Source organism: Schistocerca nitens, chromosome 4, assembly GCF_023898315.1.
Source record: "Schistocerca nitens isolate TAMUIC-IGC-003100 chromosome 4, iqSchNite1.1, whole genome shotgun sequence".
NCBI classification, from domain to species: domain Eukaryota; kingdom Metazoa; phylum Arthropoda; class Insecta; order Orthoptera; family Acrididae; genus Schistocerca; species Schistocerca nitens.
In genome coordinates, this window is record NC_064617.1 from 706775698 (window position 1) to 706788486 (window position 12789).

The 12789-nt window shown below is 42.7% G+C and overlaps 1 protein-coding gene across 1 annotated transcript in view; it reads right to left on the reverse strand.

Moving 5' to 3' along the window:
• The window catches only part of LOC126252583 (protein yellow-like), a 79744-nt gene that overhangs the window by 42620 nt on the left and 24335 nt on the right, over nucleotides 1-12789 (reverse strand). The window contains exon 3 of the mRNA XM_049953483.1: nucleotides 503-702. Coding sequence (XP_049809440.1) covers nucleotides 503-702 — 200 coding nt within the window. The remainder of the gene's footprint in view (nucleotides 1-502; nucleotides 703-12789) is intronic.

Consider the following 12789-nt stretch of genomic DNA (forward strand, 5'->3'; position numbering starts at 1 on the left):
GTTTCACCTTTTCCAAACAGTAGTGTGCTAATAAAAACATAAATTTAATATTACGTCAAAATGATATATTGATCACAGATTCATAAGTTGACACTTTTTTAGTAACATTTTAATGAAACAATGTAATAAACCATAAACATAATTCATTAGTGTACACTGTCATTATTATTGTTCTCTTTACGTAGATGTCTGAGGATGGCGAAGAGAAACCCGAAACTGGTCGCATAAACAACTTACATTGAAAATACAGACGGCTCAATTTTTTTTTTTAATTTTACATTTTAACAGAAGGTTCGTCCCCATTTATGAATTATTCTACATAAATTGCTCCTATATCACACCCAATTAATATTGAAGATGTCTGTAATAGAGTTTCAGGTGTCACAAGACCTAATGTATAAATATTGCTACACCACGAAGCCTCATAACGTTCTCAGGACATGCCTGTAAAACCTTATGACACTGGGAACGCTTGACGGACATTACATGGATGGCTACCCACCGCGGTAGCCGTGATGGACACCAGCTGCGTTCTGCAGTCGGTGATGGAGTCCTCCGTGGTGCGGTGCAGCTCCAGGCTGGGGTAGGGTGTCAGAGGGGCGTCCGCGGCGCCGCCAGAGGGCACTGTGCTCAGCGAAGCGGGTATGCCGAGCCTGGTGGAGGGCGTCGACACGAACAGCCGGCCGCGGCTCAGGGCGTCCGCTGCGGAAGAACAGCAGGCTGTCCGTCATGCCGGCTCACAGAACACGCTCATATTGTATTACTTGGAGACGAAGCAAGGACGTAGCCAGGATCTAGTTGTACATGAGTCCGATTCGTTGAAGTAGAAAGGCCCATGTCTTTATTTATTCTGAAATCAAATTTACTAATTTTTTTTTATTTTATGTACATAATTTGCTTTTGGGATACATACATAGATAGATAGATAGATAGATAGATAGATAGAGAGAGAGAGAGAGAGAGAGAGAGAGAGAGAGAGAATGTCACCTAAATCTTGCACCGCAAATATTGCGGAAATGGAAAGTGCTACTAGTGTCCGGTTTTCACAGAAAGCCTTGGTATTCTAGGTTTCGTATTATTAGTCAAAAAAGAGACTTTAATAACACTTAGAAATTCTGTATTTTGAACAAACATACACTTTTTAAGTGGATGTCTATGGACAGTAACAAAATAAAACTACAGTAAATCAGAATTTCAGTGGCGTTTCTTGGAGGATTCTAGTGCGAGCCGTGTTTTCAAAAGTTCCCATACTGACACTTGTTTGTGCCATTAAACCAGCGTAGTTTCTAGGTATGATGTTATATCTGTTTACAATGTGATTGTGTGTTCCTTGAGTGAATAGCGAGTTGCTATTGAGTGTGTGACCGTCCAAGCAGTAGCTCGTGAGTGGACGATGAAATTCACCATTGCAGAAGAAATCGACATGCTCTTGGTGTAAGGAGAATGTAGGAAGAACCCAGTTCGTTCTTGCACAGTGTATGCGGCAAAATACCCCAATAAGGTCAACGATCTCGGCAGTCATTATCACCTCCTCAGCCAGTTACTTGGAAGTATTAGTGTGACACCTAGACAAAGTAACAGAAGGAAACAAGTGAGGAAAGAAGAGGGAGAAATTAATGTTCTAGCTGCTGTTGCAGCTGAACCTTACGCTAGCTCCAAGCCAATCCCTCGAGGAAGTGGCGTGAGTCAGGGAAGTGTTCTACATATTCCTCAACGACATAAGTTCCATCACTACCACATCTCTTCCTGTCAAGAGCTGCATGGAAACAATTATAAGAATCGTGTTAACTGCAGTACTAAGGCATTAGAACAGGATACTCAAGATCGCAATCACTCGAAGAAAGGGCATGAGTCAGGGAAGTAACCTACGCATTCTCCATCGACATAGCTTCTATCCATACCACACCTCACTCCATGAAGAGCTGCAAGGAAACGATGGTGAGGATCGCGTTACCTTCTGCGCATGGTCACTATAACAGGATACCCCAGATGTACCACGTGTTTTGTTTAGTGATGAACCCACATTTACCAATCATGGCCAGGTAAACCGCCGAAACATGGACTGTTAGTCTGTTGACAATCTCCACTGGCTTCGTCTGGTGTCACACAACCGTCCATGCAATGTAAATGTGTTGAGTGAGATAATTAACCATCAGCTCATAGACTCGTTTTTCATACACGGAACAATGAAGACACGAAAGTATCGTAGCCTCCTAACAGGTCATCTTCCACAGATAATAGAACACGTTCCTCTGCAGATTAGAAGGGATCTGTGACACCAACATGATGGCTGCCCAGTCCACAGCACAGAAAGCGCTACAGCATGTCTTCACGAATTGTTTCCATGTCGTTGGACTGGACGTATAGGACCTGTACCTTGGCCGGTCTCGGATATGAAGCCTGTAACATTTTTCTGTGGGGAATGGACATACTAACCACACCTGATGGTATGCAACGACGAGCTACTGCAGCCTATGTATGTGTGAAATAAACCTTTCTTTTTTTTGCAATTGATAACTTCACTCTATTGCCAACTGCTCAGTCTTCTAATATAAGGTTCACTATCTCAGGGCAGAGGAAATTAACGTTGGGTGTAATAACTTATAATGCTAAAGGGTTCAAATCTCTTTTGACAATCTTGTATTTAAACTTCCATCTCAGTTGAAATCAAGTCCGAATTCCTTCAGCACATGAAATCATCTAAGTTCCTCAAATCAATCTCAAATTTTATTAAAGTGATTTTCATGTCATTAAAATTCTTCAGTATATTTAAATGGTCAAGAAATACTTTTTAAATTATTATTTGAACATTCAGCCTGATATTGTAGCAATGAAATTTCTTTATAAAACAAGATGAAATACACAAACACTATGAGCCACAGTTTTGGGTTCTTAACATTGATTCACACATAGATTTAAACTAGACTTGCAACGTATGCGACCTCGCAAATGAGTCAACGTTCTTTCAAGATAACATGGTTATACGGTCTTTGATACTAATAAACGCCTCTGTGGTTTATAACACGTTGTCGCTTATATGACTTATTTGCAAATACGTTAGAGTTGTGACGGTTGGACTCACTGTTCCAAGGATATTATTAATAAAACGTTTCACCGTAGAACTTTTAGACCTGATATATCGCCGTTTCACAAGCGAGCCACCTGTATGTACAGGTAAGCTCAAACCATCATGAAAACTGAGTACTGTATTCCCGAGGAATAAATAACTCTTCCTCAAATCAAGGTAAGTACTGTCACAAAAGCAACGAAAAATGTATTTGTCGTAGAATTGTTCCTACAACTTAAAACATTGCAGTTTGAAGAAAATCGTGGAACACCTGATAAGCTTCAGTTATTACAGTATTACAAGAGCGTAAGCAGTAACTGACGGAAGGGGAGGGGCAGAGACGGAGGGGATGCAGAGAGAATTTGGCTCAGACGAATTTAAGCAACCCGCTGAAAAGAATCTTTTACGAATGAACGAACAATAGAATGCGCTGTCATCACATGCCCCTCCCGCTCTCCACAAATCCCGTCCCTTTGCTCCGTATCTAAACTGGTTTTCGTAACTGCGTACTGTCCGGGTGACCAGATTGGGCGATATTTTGACACTTAGGCTACTGGTGATAGAATTCTGAGTAGATTTTTTGAAGAAATGCGCCCTTTAGCCGATATTTTTGATGATCAACGCAATTTTTGGGTGACACAGGCTAAGTGAAGTGTATTATCATGCACTGATTTATATTTAATGTTATTTGTAGTTATGTTTGCGCTCCGCTGCCTTGTAAAATACTGAAATATTGCAACCCCAAAGCTGTGCCAGTCTCCAAATAATGACTACAGTGCTAACATTAAACTGCTATAGTTAGGTAATTAGGCTGTTACAGTAGTGCTTACATATTTTTAATTTACCGTATCGCTAGTGGAAGAATCGAAATTGGTTTTTCTCTCCTTTCTTCTTACAAACTCACCTGTAATTAGAAACTGTCACAACAGCACACAGAAGAAACGCGATAAACGCAGCACTAAGTTCAACTGCAACTAAGAGCTGAACTGATCAGCAAAACAACACTTGAGCTCAAGTAACATCAACAAAGTGCAGTAGTTGATCTCGGCTAAAGTATGAATGGGCAATATCTGACATTGATATCGATACATCGATTATTTAAATCGGTCGATGGCCTTGTTGACTGTAGACAGTGCGTATGTCTTTTCCTTGTATCATCGAAAATCAAAATATATTCCAGTTTCACTGCACAACAAGTACGTCGTGTCTGACATCATTTAGGTGATAAGGACGTCCGGAGCTCCTAAGATCCCCTTTGGCTACTTCCTTGGGAGAAGGCATATTAATACCCACCTTCCATATAACGTATTGTAACGTTAGGGGTCCTTCGCGTCTTTTGATTCATCCCTAAACCAGTCGCCTAGCGTCGACGAGGGGAGGGCAAAGAATGTTACCGTCTGAATTCGGTAAAAATAAGAGGGACGGCAGTGTGTAGGAGAGGAAAGAAGATTTCGGCTAGGCTAGGGTCTGAACGGGGCTAGATTGATATTTAACGCTGGAAGGTAAGGCAGCCTAGCGGAAACAATGCAAAACAATGCTTCAGGCCACATTAGTTGTTCTGTAAAACTGCCACGGCAGTTCATTGACACATGCGAATGTAGTTAAACTCGATATCTACCATCTCAAAACCTTTGCAGATATGCATTCGTTATTTTTTTCATCCAGTTTCTGTGCTTACGAATATTTTCCTCTCTCGTATGTCGTATTAAAAGCAATCTTCCCTTTCAGAATATATTTATCCGCAATAGCTGCTATTTTCGTTGTTTCGTAACTAAACTAAAAATACTTAGTACTAATGGTCTAAATTCGCGCTATTACGTACAGTCTAAATTTGGACTATAGCCAGATTTTCTACCATTTTTTCAATATGACTACCCTGAGACGTGTTCATTCAACAGTACCGAGAACAAAGCCAAAATTTATCCCGCTGGGAAAGAGGAAGAAATGGAACGAAACAGATACGACCAAGCGATTCGTGCAGGGTCAAACTTCACAAAACTTCCCATCCACTTGGGATAGGTCTATCTTGTTAACGTGTGAGGTGTCACACTCTTTAATATATCAGATCAACCTTATCGGCTGATGGTCCTTACGATAATATTCCCGTTCTTACGACAAACAAAGCAAAAAGCGACAAAGGACATAAAGCAATGGGATCTGCCCTGGTAACTGACACTTCTTACAAAAGAATGTAAAAAATATTGTTACTCAAGAAATAAGCTCTATTTATGTTCCCAAACGAAACTCTGTGAAAAATTAACTGACGTTTAAGAAAGAGTGTGAAAAATCCTCCAAAAACGTTGAAGAGAAAAATAAAAAATACAGAAGTAAACTACGAGAAAAGCATGAAGATACTACACATGAATCACAGGTTGGTGAACCGGTCACGCCACTCGTTGGTGAGACCTGAGTGATTTAGACTTCCCCATTACGAAAAACAAGACAGACATTGACGACGCAGAACGCCGTTTTAGTGCAGGAAACTTCTGGTGAAGTGCAAAGAGAGCTGTCTGTTATCTACATCATGTGTAATATGTGGCTACACAATAAATGTGCGGGGGATTGTAAAAATACTTATATTTGTGACTTTTGTCAACAAAACAAAGTTTTACATCATTTGACCACATTTTAGATAAACCTCTGTGATTTGAAAACAAAAATAAGCACTATTATTTTTCATCTGCTTTAAACGTGTTTTTAATATTGTATTACACATGTATAAATTGTATTTCACTCATTTCAATAAATTCTTGCAATGATACATCAATAGTTTTAGGGCTAATTATACTTTAGATCAAACCTGTAAATTGTGACAGCTTACTAATATGCTTTTAAACACAGAATAATAAATGTTGCATTTAATAGTAATGGTTTAAAGCAGACCACTTCAAAGCATTGTTTACTCCAACATTCTTTAATTTATTTTGAACAAAACATGAGTTATGTCTCAAACACTAAATGGTAGTCCTAATGTAGACCACTTTCTCTGCAAAACGAGATCAGAAGTACGACTGGGCTTAGTTTCTAACAACTACTGCCCCCATTAACGTTACCTTTAGATAACTGGTATTTCCGGTTTTGATATACACTCCTGGAAATGGAAAAAAGAACACATTGACACCGGTGTGTCAGACCCACCATACTTGCTCCGGACACTGCGAGAGGGCTGTACAAGCAATGATCACACGCACGGCACAGCGGACACACCAGGAACCGCGGTGTTGGCCGTCGAATGGCGCTAGCTGCGCAGCATTTGTGCACCGCCGCCGTCAGTGTCAGCCAGTTTGCCGTGGCATACGGAGCTCCATCGCAGTCTTTAACACTGGTAGCATGCCGCGACAGCGTCGACGTGAAACGTATGTGTAGTTGACGGACTTTGAGCGAGGGCGTATAGTGGGCATGCGGGAGGCCGGGTGGACGTACCGCCGAATTGTTCAACACGTGGGGCGTGAGGTCTCCACAGTACATCGATGTTGTCGCCAGTGGTCGGCGGAAGGTGCACGTGCCCGTCGACCTGGGACCGGACCGCAGCGACGCACGGATGCACGCCAAGACCGTAGGATTCTACGCAGTGCCGTAGGGGACCGCACCGCAACTTCCCAGCAAATTAGGGTCACTGTTGCTCCTGGGATATCGGCGAGGACCATTCGCAACCGTCTCCATGAAGCTGGGCTACGGTTCCGCACACCGTTAGGCCGTCTTCCGCTCACGCCCCAACATCGTGCAGCCCGCCTCCAGTGGTGTCGCGACAGGCGTGAATGGAGGGACGAATGGAGACGTGTCGCCTTCAGCGATGAGAGTCGCTTCTGCCTTGGTGCCAATGATGGTCGTATGCGTGTTTGGCGCCGTGCAGGTGAGCGCCACAATCAGGACTGCATACGACCAAGGCACACAGGGCCAACACCCGGCATCATGGTGTGGGGAGCGATCTCCTACACTGGCCGTACACCACTGGTGATCGTCGAGGGGACACTGAATAGTGCACGGTACATCCAAACCGTCATCGAACCCATCGTTCTACCATTCCTAGACCAGCAAGGGAACTTGCTGTTCCAACAGGACAATGCACGTCCGCATGTATCCCGTGCCACCCAACGTTCTCTAGAAGGTGTAAGTCAACTACCCTGGCCAGCAAGATCTCCGGATCTGTCCCCCATTGAGCATGTTTGGGAACGGATGAAGCGTCGTCTCACGCGGTCTGCACGTCCAGCACGAACGCTGGTCCAACTGAGGCGCCAGGTGGAAATGGCATGTCAAGCCGTTCCACAGGACTACATCCAGCATCTCTACGATCGTCTCCATGGGAGAATAGCAGCCTGCATTGCTGCGAAAGGTGGATATACACTGTACTAGTGCCGACATTGTGCATGCTCTGTTGCCTGTGTCTATGTGCCTGTGGTTCTGTCAGTGTGATCATGTGATGTATCTGACCCCAGGAATGTGTCAAAGTTTCCCCTTCCTGGGACAATGAATTCACGGTGTTCTTATTTCAATTTCCAGGAGTGTATAATAGTATTAAATAGTATTTTAGGAATTAATAAAATATATCCCTCAGCACTTGCTATAACCAAAATTGTAACTGTCCCTGCTGCTATTTATCAACGTAGCTGTTACACTGTTATCGGTAACATCTACTTTTAGTCAAATATTATTCGTAGAGATGAAATTAGAAGGCGGGATTTCTACTGCAAATGGGATAATTACTGTGGAATAGCTATTTTATCTGCAAGCGCTCTTTTATCCACGTGGACTGACTGAACATGTTTTCTCGAGTCCATGTTGTAATGTGAGTGATCGCACATTGATACCGGCAACAGCGAGCTCCCACGCCGGACTCCCATTAGGTAATATGTGGCAGACTCAATATCGCAGCACAATGCCAACCATGACATTAACGGGTGACGTGAAACTGCCGTTCAATCTGGAATCTAGATTTATGGGGAGCGTTGCACTTCGAAACGCTGATGAGAAGAAGTAAATGAAACTAAAAGCCTGGACCCAAAACTAAGTTTCCGTACTCTTACAATCTCATACTACCTATTATGATCTCTCGGTGTTACTGATGTACTTTTAAAAGAGGATCCAGAACAAAAATGTTTTTTTATGCGAAAATACAATCAGTCTTGGCAACATGCCAACATTGGAACATTTTGGGCTCTTTCCATCTTTTGATTCATTCCTAAACCTCACAGTTATGACGAACCGTTATATTTCCCTAAAAATTGTGAAAAATTTTGTGCTTAGATTCTATATCTGTGTAACTAATTAATATTTTTTTCACATTTGGTTGTGGTTTCTTTTTGAAAATTGTGAGCGACGAGTGGTCGTCTTCGTTACCTTTCTACCTGTAGCCACTGCACTATGACGTCACGTAATTAGTCTGAGAATTGTTTTCAGTAATAAGTAAATGTCAGTTAATAATGTATCATTCAACATACTGAGTGATTATAATTAATGTGTAGCTACTCATGAAGATCCAGTGTGGGCTGTAATAATATTATCGCAGAAAACTTATAATTCTAATACGTTAATGCAGTACCGTTTTACGCTGGAAAATAGGTAGTCCGAATTTTGGACACCAGGTGCAAATCTGCCAGTGTGAATTCCCGAAAGGCACGTGCATATGTTTCCATATGTAATGGATTAGAAACTAAACATGAGAAAAGGTCAAACAAGTGAGAAATTCATAATGTTGATTATATTACAAACTGCCACTTCAGTGTGAGCACAACAGACGTCGACGAGATGCTGTTCCGGTGTAAGATGAACAACGCGTCCCTGTGTACTGGCCTTCAGATCAGGTAGAGAACGTGCCTGTGACTCATAAACGCGTTCTTTTACTATTGATATCCACAGAGCCAAAAATTACATGCATTCAAATCAGGTGATCTTGCAGGCCCTGCATTTGGAAGGTTCCATTAAACATATCTTTCACCGGCAGAACGACATGTGGTGTTGCACAGTCTTGAATGGATTCATATACTGCACAAGAAGGCCTCGATAATGTGCAGCATAGCGGTATCTGACAGTCCCTCTAGGTGTATTCTCTTCAAAGAAAAACGGAGAATAAACGTGCTTGTGATCCACACCACACTGTTACACACAGCAATGGCTCCTCGTGAACAACACGCAGTTTAACAGTACCCCAAATTCAGCAAATCTGTATAATGACTGCACGACGTAGTATAGAAATGCCTCGTCACTCCATAGAATATAGGCCGGCAACGTCTCATCAACTTCAGTCCTTGCTAGAAACCGAGGAACAAATTCAGAGCCGCGCGGGATTGGCCGAGTGGTCTTAGGCGCTGCCGTCATGGACTGTACGGCTGATCCCGGCGGAGGTTCGAGCCCTCCCTCGGGCATGGGTGTGTGTGTTTGTCCTTAGGATAATTTAGGTTAAGTAGTGCGTAGACTCAGGGACTGATGACCGTAGCAGTTAAGTCCCATAAGTTTTCACACACATTTGAACATTTTTCAACAAATTCAGAACGTTGCTGTGGATCATGAAGATCCAGTTGCTGCAACATCTGGATCTTGTACGGTTACCACAGTAATACAGACCGCAAAATTTCAGCTGCTGTAGACCATGGGAGGGATAATTTTCGTAACACTCCACGAGCACTAGGACCGCCTAAGGCACGTGTTTCCGTCGGTAGCTTCCAGTGGGACAGGACATCTTTCTCTTCCAGATCCCACACATGTCTCACACGTGTTTTCGAATTCTGTTATCATCTTCTTCAAGACGTTTTATGAGATCAGACCTCTCCTCAGATCTTTCAACTGGCGATCCTCAGTTAACACCCAAATGTAATGCCTGTCGCTCTCACAAAACAATTTCATTAACAGCACGGTCTCCCCTCTCGACAACCATACTGTTCACTCACGTTATACCTTGTCAAATGACAACGTAGCTGTTATACCGTCATGCAAACAGTGTATAGCGCCACATTTGCTTCCGGTAGCAAAACTGGAATGAATTTCTGTTAGAATTCGGTTACGCGTTAACATATAGCAATTTCGCTGCTATACCATAATTACAATTCACACTGGATCTCTGTGAGTAGCTACACTTTAATTATAACCACCCAGTGCACATAAACCTATCATCCTCGGAAACTTTTTTTTTTTCTTTCCTTGCTTGATAGATTGATTGGAAGTGTTTACTTGGTGACGCAAAAATCGCTCACTTACAAAGAGGCAAACACCGCGGAGGACTTTAATTTAGTAATATGCATCGAAAATGTTCTCGAGAAAGGTTAAAATAACGTAACAGCCAATAGCGTGACGGAAAGTTTTCGGAAAGAAGTACAAATTTTGGCCAGTAGATGGTAAGCAGCTTCGGAAGCTATAATGCTAGGGTTAGCTGTTACACTGCTAGACATTAAAATTGCCACACCACGAAGATGACGTGCTACAGACGCGAATTTAACCGACAGGAAGAAGACGCTGTGATATGCAAATGATCAGCTTTTCAGAGCACTCACACAAGGTCGGCACCGGTGGCGGAACCTACAACGTGCTGACATGAGGAAAGTTTCCAACCAATTTCTCATACACAAACAGCAGTTGACCGACGCTGCCTGGTGAAATGTTGTTGTGATGCCTCGTGTAAGGCGGAGAAATACGTACTATCACGTTTCCGACTTTGATAAAGGTCGGATTGTAGCCTATCGCGATTGCCGTTTATCGTATACTGACAATGCTGCTGGCGTTAGTCGAGATCCAATGACTGATAACAAAATATGGAATCGGTGGGTTCAGTAGGGTAATACGGAACGCCGTGCTGGATCCCAACGGCCTCGTATCACTAGCAATCGAGATGACAGGCATCTTATCCGCATAGCTGTAATGGATCGTGCAGCCACGTCTCGATCCCTGAGTCAACAGATGGCTGTGTTTACAAGACAACAACCATCTGCACGAACATTTCGACGACGTTTGCAGCAAAATGGACTATCAGCTAAGAGACCATGGTAGCGGTTACCCTTGACGCTGCATCACAGACAGGAGCGCCTGCGATGGTGTACTCAACGACGAACCTGGTTGCACAAATGGCAAAACGTCATTTTTTCGGATGAATCCAGGTTCTGTTTACAGCATCATGATAGTCGCATCCGTGTTTGTCGACATCGTGGAGAACGCACATTGGAAGCGTATCACCCGGCGTGATGGTATGGGGTGTCACCTCTTGTTCGCATTGACGGCACTTTGAACAGTGGACGTTACATTTCAGATGTGTTACGACCCGTGGCTCTACCCTTCATTCGATCCCTGCGAAACACTACATTTCAGCAGGATAATTCACGACCGCATGTTGCAGGTCCTGTACGGGCCTCTCAAGATACAGAAAATTTTCGACTGCTGCCCTGGCCCGCACATTCTCCAGATCTCTCACCAATTGAAAACGTCTGGTCAATGATGGCCGAGCAACTGGTTCGTCACAATACGCCAGTCACTACTCTTGATGAACCGTGTTATCGTGTTGAAACTGCATGGGCAGCTGTACCTGTACACGCCATCCAAGCTCTGTTTGACTCAATGCCCAGGCGTATCAAGGCCGTTATTACGGCCAGAGGTGGTTGTTCTGGCTACTGATTTCTCAGGATCTATGCACCCAAATTGCGTGAAAATGTCATCACATGTTAGTTCTAGTATAATATAGTTGTCCATTGAATACCTGTTTATCATCTGCATTTCTTCTTGGAGTAGCAATTTTAATGGGCAGTAGTGTATATTGTTCTTGAGAACAGACGTAAAATATTCCAGTCGAAGTAAAATTTGATGCCTATGTTTGGATGAATGTCGTGAAACAGATGGTGAATTGTTTTCGTTATTACTGGAAGCAGATAGTGATAATTTGTTATTACGATAGCTCTGAATCATTTGTTTTCCGTAATTTGTGGCAGTTACGTTATTTCTAGCTCGCCTATAGTCAGAATGGGTCAAGTTGTTATCGGTACAACACAACCAGAGGCGTAAGCGCGGGCATTTTCTTAACACTTAAGAGTAGCTGGCGTCTCCTGCAGCTGGAAGCAGCCAGGACCTGCTCGTAAGTACTGATCTAGAAACTGCAGTTACAGTACAGCAAGAAACACTCTATTTGGCCAGCGAAGTTACTTGCTGTTTAAGTCAGGATCAAATCCTCAACTATGAGGCCACCATTACAGTTGAAATGAAAGAGAATACAGATTACCCTCACACAAAACTACTCATTACTTGACCCATAGTTATGTGAGCTTACCGCCACAATCACATTCTTATTTCTGACGCTCTTCGACCCCATCTGTCAAGTCCATTGCAGCTAGCGCTCAATTTTTTAATCCACCCTCCAGCATTTTGTCTTTATTTCTGTACTTTTCATGAATAAAGGTAAACTATACTTTTTTCTGTACTATAGTAGTTTTCGAATGCTGGATCCCAAATTTCTACATACAGTGCTCCTCGTAATACAGAATACGTTGAATGCCTGGTTAGAAGCATGAGAAAGCCAAGTGAACTTAGTATTAATTGAGTAAATAAATAAATACATAAATAAAAATAAGTAAATAGCGAAGTCATTCGAATTTTCAAAATATTGATAAGCGGTGTTAGAGTGGTCGGCCATGATCAGTAACCTATATACACACATTAAAAAAAGTTCTGCATCACCTCGGTTCCGAGAGTTCCGGAACCTGTACAGAAAATTGGAATACAGAACACAAACACCATTTCCGCCCTTTTTA